A 10,656-nucleotide genomic window follows, 5' to 3' on the forward strand; every position below is an offset into this window, starting at 1 on the left:
TATCTAGAATAAACATATATCTCTTATATAAAAAAAGACATAATTAAAAGATGGTCAAAGATTTGAACACACACTTCACAAAACAAGATATACAAATAGCCACAGAGCACATAGAAATGCTCAATATAATTATTCTATACCTAATGCTAAATGACGAGTTAATGGGTGCAGCACACCAACATGGCACATGGATACATATGTAACAAACCTGCACATTGTGCACATGTACCCTAAAACTTAAAGTATAATAATAAAAAAAAGAATGCCTAATAAAACTAAAAGGAAAGATAACTATACATGTAATAAATTAAAAAACTGATAATGCCTAGAGATGGATAAGATAAGAAACCATTGGAACTTTTAAAACATTGTTGGTAGGATTGAATTATGATACAATTTCTTTGAAAAACAGCTTGGAGGTTTATAAATAGCTAAATTTGTATCTATGATGTGACAGAGTCACTCCACTCCTAGGTATGTACCAAAGATAAATGAACATATATGTCTATGCAATGACTGGGAAACTTATGTTCATAACAGTTTTATTCCTATTAGCCTCCAACTAGAAAGAATCCAAGTATCTTTCAACAGTTCGATTTATCCTTCACTGAATAAATTGCAGTGTATTCATAAAATGGAATACTATTAAGCAATAAAAAGAATGAACTGACAAATGACACAACACGAGTGAATCTCAGAAATATGCTAAGTGAAAGAAAGTAGACAAAAGTTATCATACTGTATGATTCAATTTACATGAAATTCTGGAAAAGACCAAACCATATTAACAGAAAACAGATTACTGTTTTTCTAGGACCAAGACTGAGTAGAATTGACAACAAGTGGTGAGGGGGAGATTTCTGGCATTGTAGAAATGCTTCGTAATTTGATTGGAGTGTTATTGCTTAGTATTGCTGAAATGTACCAAACTGTACATTTAAGTTGGGAACATTTTATATGATGTAAGTTAATCCTCTATAAGGTTAATTGTTAATATTAAAAGTTTTCTAATAAAAATGAAAGACAAGGTGGAACACTTTTAATTCAAAGGTCAAACACAATTATTGAACAAAGTAGTCTCTCAAATCTATAAAGAAAAAATGTAATAGGAAAATAAAATAAATAATTTTCAAAAGTTATATAACAGTGTCTGATAATTTTTTAAAAGTGCTTACTTCTACTATTAATCAAAGAAATGTAAATGGAAGCATGGTATCATTTTTATATTTCATCTTGGCTAGAACGTAAAAGATTAAAAGTAACATAATATACATTATGGAGAAATTGGCATCTTCACGTATTGTTAATGAAAGTATAAGTTTTATAAACTTTGTGGAGATTATGTGCCAACACAATGCATATTAAAATTTGAAATAAGAATAGATTTTCATTCAGCAATTTCATTTTGTGGGTAATGTGCAATTTTTCAAAAAACTATTTCATTTACCCAAACCCTGAGAAATTTATAAAAATTAATAAAATGGCATTTATAAAGTTTTTCCAAATACATTCAAGGAAAATCAAAACTCTAGCATCTATTGCAAAGATTGAGGTAGGTTTACATATTGTTACTTTTTGAGAGTCTAGGAATATAAAATAATAGGTTTGATAGAGAAAATAGAGGCTTATGTATGTATTGGAAGATTAGGAGAATAAATGTCAGGAAAGCTGCTCTTGATTTTCCGAATTGCAAGGATCACAGATGATCTTGGCTGCTTCAGTACTGATGGATGAGTCTCAGGAAATTGGAACATGAGGGGTTAAAGTCCCCATCTATCATCTGATAAGTGCTGGCACATCACACTGCCCCAAACAACTGGCTTCCCTCTTCTGCATCCACATATTTCATGAATGCTCCTTTTTCGTAAAACCCTTTTGGCAAGGTGATGTGGTAAACAGACATCAGGATTTCCAGAATTTTTATTCCTACATTGTGGTACAGAGAACTTAGAAGTGTAAGTATGACACTAAATATCAGTAAAATATAGTCAGCACAGGTTTACCTTTTAGATATTCACCATCCATACACATCCTTCTGTTGATGTTTAAATTTCCAAACAGTAATAATGAATATAATGCAAATACATCTCACATAAAGAGGTACCCACATTTATCTCTAAAAATGAAACAATAAATTATTATTTGATAGCCTTTTCTTTGTAGATGGAATTATAGTGTTTTGTACCATCAACACACCTTATATATACCGGTAGGTTAAGACAAGGTGTGGGAAAATGGTCAGCATGCACATATATACATAATAAAGCAAGCAGTAAAATAAAACAGCTACTGCAATCCTTGTTTCTGTAAGTAAACATGACTATCACTGATGCTTATGATTTTTAAAAATTTCACCTGTTTGTATTCTTTTGAACTCACCTAATACCCCAACATTTCTGAAGGGCTTGAACTATTAGTGACTGCCTAAATTAGGTTGTTTTAGTCTTCTATTAAATTTTGCCTTTATATATGAAGTAACAAAAAATGCCCTAGAACATCTAGATTCTAGACGTACTATTTTCTGCCTTGGTAGTGTAGCGGCAACACCCTATTTTTCATTAAAAAACAGGATTCATTTCTGTCTGTAGATTACTGGTGCAGAAGGACAAAGTAGACTGAAGTGGCCAAGGGGCCATCTCAATCTCCATTTTTGTGTTTTCTGGTGGAAGTAACACTCCTTTGTGAAATAACACTTCTAATCCACAAAGCTCAAACTTATGCATATAAGTCATTAGGAGTAATAACAGAAGGATTCATTTCATCTCCCCTTACGTCAGTTCTCAGACTTATACATTCTTGTTATTAGAGAATGGACACAATCCTTTGGCTGCTGGTTCAGAGTATATTCTGCTTTGGGTGGACACATGGGGCTGTACTAGGTGTTGGCACAGGGCCAGTGCAGTAACTGAGCCTCAAGTAAACTGTTTCATATTCTACCAGGTCACCTCCTTCTGAGTGGTGGAATACACAGAGACTTGCCAGTATTATTTAGGACATAATTATAATTCTCTCATTGACTTGTGAGGTCACTTTTGCCAAAGACCAAGTTCTCAAATACACATACATGAATTTCTGAGCTCTCCTTTCTGTCTCTATACTACTTATTTCTTCCTGCACCAATAGCGTGCTCTTTTTTATTACTAAAGCATAGTTTTGTTTTGTTTTTTACTAGGAAGAGTGAGGGCCTATATTATTTGCCCTTTACAAAATTGTTTTATAATTTCATGAAAATTTTGGAAATCTGATTGTCGGGGTGACTTCAAAATTTATGCAGGGATTTGGGTTGGAATTATATTGGCTTTATAGATTAGCTTGAACAAAATTCACAACTCTATATTATTTTGTCATTCTGGTAAAATGCATTCATAAGATAACACACTGATGATAGAGCTCAACTAGATTTGGTAGACTTACTAAAATTTTAGGTTTTTGCAAAACATCTCAATGTTCTTAATTAGAGTTTCTAGGGGCAGCGCCCTGGAAAATATAATTCAACCCTCTTTTGATTCTTAGAAACACTGAAGTTGAATGTCATTGGACAAATACATCAGTCTTCTGATTACAATTCAGTAAACCTTTTCCACTTGGTCTGTTGCATTACAGTCTTAATTGTGGTGGGCTCTGCTTCAGAATCCATCACAACTTTCAAATGGACTCAACTTTCAAAGCATACATGGGCTAATTATGCTCATGACTTCAACTCCCCAGGCTCCTCAACTGAGGCCACCTTTGAGAAACTGGTGACATTATTTTTTCCAAAATGAACTTGACTCCTAATTAACCCCAAGACAACAGCTCCAGGGCAGTAGATCTAACCTCAGGAGTCCAGTGATTACAGTACATGCTTCTAATAACCACAGCCCATGTTGGTCATCAGAACTTCTGAAGATGGTGACTTATCTGGAGAAGCTGGGAATCCTGATAGATGGAGGAAGCTAGCTCTGTTGATTCAGATGAGAATTTCTATCTCAAGGCAGCTTCCCTCTCATTTGCTGTTATTTCCTCAGGCTCTGATTTGTGGCTGTGGTGCTACTTGTCAGGAGACTCCCAAATACTGAATAGCTGCTTCTCTCTAAATTAGAAGGGAGAGAGTAATGTAAGTACTTACTGAGCGGTGGGAACATTGACCTAGCTTGGGAATTTGTGGGGACTGGACTTGAATGATGAGTAGTGTTTGAGAAAGCCTCTTTCTGTGCCCCCCATGGAGATCAGTGATGGCATTTCTGGTAAGTAGCAGAGTTAAAAAGGAGAATCAAAGGCTACCTTTCACTGAAGGTACTAACAGTGACTGGGAATGGACTTTATAATTCTCTGAATTTCGCTGGGTGTAGTGGCTCACCCCTGTAATCCCAACACTTTGGGAGGCCAAAGTGGGTGAATCACCTGAGGTCAGGAGTTTGAGACCAGCCTGGCCAACATGATGAAACCCTGTCTCTACTAAAAATAAAAAAAATTGGCCAGGCATGGTGGCATGCACCTGTTATCCCAGCTACTCGGGAGGCTGAGGCAGGAGAATTGCTTGAACCTGGGAGGCAGAGGTTGCAGTGAGCTGAGACCATGCCATTGCACTCCAGCCTGGGCGACAGAGTGAGACTCCCATCTGAAAAAAAAAAAATCTGAATTATTCTTGAAGATCATATTGGGTCATTCTTACTCACAGCTAGATTTTATTTTCTTTTTTCTTTTCCTTCCTTCCTTCCTTTCTTCCTTATTTCCTTCCTTCCTTTCTTGCTTATTTCCTTCCTCCTTTCCTTCTTTCCTTCCTTCCTTCCTCCTCTACTTCTTTGTTCATTGGTGGACTCATGGATTAAATGAAACAGATACTCCACTTGTCTCTCATCTCTCACTCTTCTACTTCTCTTTCTGCTGTGTACTCCTGGATGTATACTTTTAGGTATAATTGAAATCTAGTACTTAAACTCCATTTTAATATGGCAATCTGGAGAAATTAAAAATTTTTATTCGTATCTAAGAAGTTAAAAATTCTACTCCTTTATTATCTGAAGCTGCCTACATAATTTCTCTCAGTTAACTGAGTGATGTTTTTCTTAAAATAAATATTTGTATTTCTTAAAAGTTTTACATGTGAAACCTCTGTAGATTGCCTTCTTCTGGGGGAACCCAGCACCCTCAAGTACTTTGTTTCTATTTAAATCCAGATTACACAAAATCCCAGTGGAGCATCTGAGGAATTAGAAAAATAAAACACTGAAGTAGCATCTCGAAGGATCATAGCCTGAATTCTATTCATAGGTTCTAAAATATCAAAATTAAGGGGATTTTGAGATCATCTAACTAGAGAGTCTTTGATTCTCTGAGCAAAAAAGGCTCCTAGGGGTCATAGTACTCAGATACTATCTTAGTCAAAATTCCTCTGTAAAATGTTCAGGGATCCTCTGCTTCAGTGCCTTCCACGTATCCCAACAGTTTATTCCATTACTGTTTATGCTATCCCTTTAATTAAAAAAAAACAAAAAACTAAATATTGAAGGTAGGTACCTCATCTAAAGTCACACAAGACTAGACCTGAAACCTAAATCTTTTCACATCACCCTAAAAATCTTTCATCTTCATTTTACAGCTTGAAGGTATTTTGTAGGATGAGAATTTTTATTTTCCTGGTCTTATGTCTTTCTATCAGTACAGATGGCAACACACTATGGTGGTCCCTAATGGCATCTTGAGCAAATGGGGGATGCCTTCTCAGATGCACCATGGAGCTGAATCCATAGATCATAAAAAGGCAATTATATCGATCACACGATTCATTTAGGATATGGATTTATATTAATACTATGTAAAAATCCACTGGACTAGAATCAGCTGTCCTCATGTGCCTGACCAAAAAATAATCCAAGCAATTCTCTTTGGTATCAGTTAGATACAGGTACTCCTTCAGAATCAGAGCATTCTAGCTTCCGTGGTTTACATTATTCATCATATTCAGTCAAGAGAAGGCCTAGTGGTGGTTAGAGGTTGATTAGTTGAAAGAAGATTCAAATGAAAGTCTTTTGGGAAAGCAATGAGGCAAGGCTAAGCAATGACCGTAAGTTTAGATTTCCTCATTGTTTTGAATAGACAGGAATTCATTTGTCCAGGAGGAGGTATTATGTAGGGAAACTTTTACCTTTCTGTATATAAAAACATGTAACTAATACACACACTCATATACACAAATACAAATGGAGGTATACATGGTGTTTACTTTTTCTATGTTTACATATAATAGTAATATCTTTATAGTTATACTAATGTTATTAAAATAAGTAATTATATTAACTAAGTTTAGCACCAGTTTCTAGTAAGTAAGAAAGAAAAAAATCATCTTCAAATTCTATGAATAGATATAATGAATTTCAGGAATGCCTGATGAATTAACTTAGGGTTCAGAAAACAAAAAAAAGTTGCTATTGAATAGAAAAATGGAAAAGTAACAGCAACAAAATTCTGGTAGCAGATGCCAATAATTTCCCAAAACAAACTGATGTAGTAACTTTGGAAGAATATAAATGAAGACTGGATACCAGCAAGACATGCTAGATGATTTTCTATCCAGATAGTGCTTTTTTTACTTATTAGGTTGGGTTACTGAAAAATGTTTCTGTGAAAAAAATTAGGGCTAAGATGACTTTAGAAATAATTTGTTATAGCAGTTTGCAAAATATTCTTAGTGGCAGAATGTTCAAAAGAAATCTTATTAACATAACAATATACAAAAGATACAAAGCCTATGGTTTACAGCAGGAGAGGGGAAACTGGCAAAATTCCCAAGTGTGCCATTCTCTCTCACACTCTGTAGCAAGCTCTGTCATTTCTGCAAAACTCTTATTTCTCTGAGTTTCTCCAAGTTATCTCAGCATGGAAAAGTGAAGTTGTTATAAAATGCCACAGAGTCAATCATCTCTCTTTACCACCCTAGTGACTGTTCTCTTCCTGAAAAAAGAATTTTTTTTCTTTATACTAATGCACTAATATATTTTTTTAAATTTTACTTTATTTATTTATTTTTGAGACAGATTCTCACTGTGTCACCCAGTCTGGAGTGCAGAGGCACAATCTTGGCTCACTGCAACCTCCACCTCCCATGCTCAAGTGAATCTCATGCCTCAGCCTCCCAAGTAGCTGGGATTACAGGCGTGTGCTGCCATTCCTGGCTAATTTTTGTACTTTTAGTAAAGACGAGGTTTCGCCATGTTGCCCAGGCTGGTCTTGAACCCCTGCCCTCAAGCAATCCACCTACCTTGGCTTCTCAAAGTGCTGAGATTACAGGTGTGAGCCACCACATCCGGCTAATGTTATTTTTTGTTTCACTGTTGACTCAATGTTTCAACTTGTGTAACGTCGAATAGTATTTCTTATCGTTCTCTTGGAGATATAAAAAGTTCCCAATAAATAGATGTGTGCTCACATCTTTACTTAGAGATCATGGAATACTTTATCTCCTTTCTCATTTCATGGTTGGATAAACTGAGGTCCACATGATTATGTCTGAACATTATTCATTCTTTCATTCTATATTCTGATCAGCTTCAGGTAGCTGAAGTTAACGTTTTTCACTTTGGAGAGTGAGTTAACTTGGGTTTTTAGTAAGTGACAAAAACAACAATCTATATGTTACATAAGAAGGAAAACTATTAGCAAATTTCCTAATCCTTGGACAGAGAGATAACCTGTTCTTCACATTAGAGAAGGCCTCCAAACTGGCTATCAGTTATTCTTTTGCATATTTTGCCTTATTCTTCTTTTAGCAGGCATTTTAATGGGGGAATGAAGAATTCCATCAAATATCTGGAAATGGCTGCCACCTGCAAACTTTGTGTGAAATTTCCCATACATTTCCACTCTCCTTTCTGGATCTTGGTTTCTACTTCTGTCCCTGACTCTCCTGTGTAGAAGTGCTCTCCATGGAGCGGATCAATGAGACTGTGGTGAGAGAGTTCGTCTTCCTCGGCTTCTCATCCCTGGCCAGGCTGCAGCAGCTGCTCTTTGTTATGTTCCTGCTCCTCTACCTGTTCACACTGGGCACCAATGCAATCATCATTTCCACCATTGTGCTGGACAGAGCCCTTCATACTCCCATGTACTTCTTCCTTGCCATCCTCTCTTGCTCTGAGACTTGCTACACCTTTGTCATTGTACCCAAGATGCTGGTTGACCTGCTGTCCCAGAAGAAGACCATTTCTTTCCTGGGCTGTGCCATCCAAATGTTTTCCTTCCTCTTCCTTGGCTGCTCTCACTCCTTCCTGCTGGCAGCCATGGGCTATGATCGCTACATGGCCATCTGTAACCCACTGCACTACTCAGTGCTCATGGGACATGGGGTGTGTATGGGACTAGTGGCTGCTGCCTGTGCCTGTGGCTTCACTGTCTCCCTGGTCACCACCTCCCTAGTATTTCATCTGCCCTTCCACTCCTCCAACCAGCTCCGTCACTTCTTCTGTGACATCTCCCCTGTCCTTAAACTGGCATCTCAGCACTCCGGCTTCAGTCAGCTGGTCATATTCATGCTTGGTGTATTTGCCTTGGTCATTCCTCTGCTACTTATCCTAGTCTCCTACATCCGCATCATCTCTGCCATTCTAAAAATCCCTTCCTCCGTTGGAAGATACAAGACCTTCTCCACCTGTGCCTCCCATCTCATTGTGGTAACTGTTCACTACGGTTGTGCCTCTTTCATCTACTTAAGGCCCAAGACCATTTACACTTCAAGCCAAGACACCCTAATATCTGTGCCATATACCATCCTTACCCCATTGTTCAATCCAATGATTTATAGTCTGAGAAATAAAGAATTCAAATCAGCCCTACAAAGAACAATCAGCCAAACTTTATATCCTCTTAATTAAAAAGCCATTTTTTAAACTACTAATGCCTAGTACATGCCAGGCAAAATGTGTGTTTTATACATTTTTTTCATTTAATTGTCCAGCTCCAATGTAACATAAGAATATTTTACATATGACATCAGGATGATGCTGGCCTCATAAAATGTGTTAGGGAGGATTCCCTCTTTTTCTATCGACTGGAATAGTTTCAGAAGGAATGGTACCAGTTCCTCCTTGTACCTCTGGTAGAATTCGGCTGTGAATCCATGAGGTCCTGGACTCTTTTTGGTTGGTAAGCTATTGATTATTGCTACAATTTCAGAGCTTGTTATTGGTCTATCCAGAGATTCAACTTCTTCCTGGTTTAGTCTTCAGAGGGTGTATTTGTCGAGGAATTGATCCATTTCTTCTAGATTTTCTAGTTTATTTGCTACCATCAGAGTGAACAGGCAACCTACAAAATGGGAGAAAATTTTTGCAACCTACTCATCTGACAAAGGGCTAATATCCAGAATCTACAATGAACTCCAACAAATTTACAAGAAAAAAACAAACAACCCCATCAAAAAGTGGGCGAAAGACATGAACAGACACTTCTCAAAAGAAGACATTTATGCTGCCAAAAAACACATGAAAAAATGTTCATCATCACTGGCCATCAGAGAAATGCAAATCAAAACCACAATGAGATACCATCTTACACCAGTTAGAATGGCCATCATTAAAAAGTCAGGAAACAACAGGTGCTGGAGAGGATGTGGAGAAATAGGAACACTTTTACACTGTTGGTGGGACTGTAAACTAGTTCAACCATTGTGGAAGTCAGTGTGGCGATTCCTCAGGGATCTAGAACTAGAAACGCCATTTGACCCAGCCATCCCATTACTGGGTATATATCCAAAGGACTATAAATCATGCTGCTATAAAGACACATGCACACGTATGTTTATTGCAGCACTATTCGCAATAGCAAGGACTTGGAACCAACCCAAATGTCCAAGAATGATAGACTGGATTAAGAAAATGTGGCACATATACACCATGGAATACTATGCAGCCATAAAAAATGATGAGTTCATGCCCTTTGTAGGGACATGGATGAAACTGGAAACCATCATTCTTAGTAAACTATTGCAAGGACAAAAAACCAAACACCACATGTTTTCACTCATAGGTGGGAATTGAACAATGAGAACACATGGACACAGGCAGGGGAACATCACACTCCAGGGACTGTTGTGGGGTGGGGGGAGGGGGGAGGGACAGCATTAGGAGATATACCTAATGCTAAATGACGAGTTAATTGGTGCAGCACACCAACATGGCTCATGGATACATAGGTAACAAACCTGCACATTGTGCACATGTACCCTAAAACTTAAAGTATAATAATAATAATAAAAACAAAAAAAAAGAAAGCGGTAAAGGAGAAACAAGGACTCTAACAGGCACAGACCCAGAGTGATTCATCACTTCTACTTATATTTATTTACCAAAACACAGTCATATTGTCATAATACAACTGTAATAAATCCTGGAAAATAGAGAGAAAAAAAGAATATTTTACATATGAGAAGAATGAGGCTTACAGAAATTAAGACAGTCTGGCTTTCTACTGTCCACGATACTTTAAAAAGACTAATCAGATATGTGAACAGAACACACAGTTCCATAACAAATTTAATTATATTTTACTGCTTTAAATATTGCTAATTTTGTTTAAGTTTTTTTATTAATTTTTTTTTTTGCACACAAAACAATAAACATTTTCTAAAAGTACATACAAACAAAAAGATGCATATCAAACATATTAGGAAGGTTGCACATGGGA

At 36.8% G+C, this 10,656-nt stretch overlaps 1 protein-coding gene across 1 annotated transcript; it reads left to right on the forward strand.

Annotated features, from left to right (window-relative positions):
• The first annotated feature begins 7,904 nt into the window (after positions 1-7,904).
• LOC134734752 (olfactory receptor 10K1) lies at positions 7,905-8,846 on the forward strand. Its single transcript, XM_063628152.1, has one exon. It carries the CDS (start codon positions 7,905-7,907, stop codon positions 8,844-8,846), a length of 942 nt encoding a protein of 313 aa, XP_063484222.1.
• Positions 8,847-10,656: the final 1,810 nt, after the last annotated feature.

This window comes from Symphalangus syndactylus, chromosome 12 (assembly GCF_028878055.3).
Source record: "Symphalangus syndactylus isolate Jambi chromosome 12, NHGRI_mSymSyn1-v2.1_pri, whole genome shotgun sequence".
In the NCBI taxonomy this organism is placed as follows: Eukaryota; Metazoa; Chordata; class Mammalia; order Primates; family Hylobatidae; genus Symphalangus; species Symphalangus syndactylus.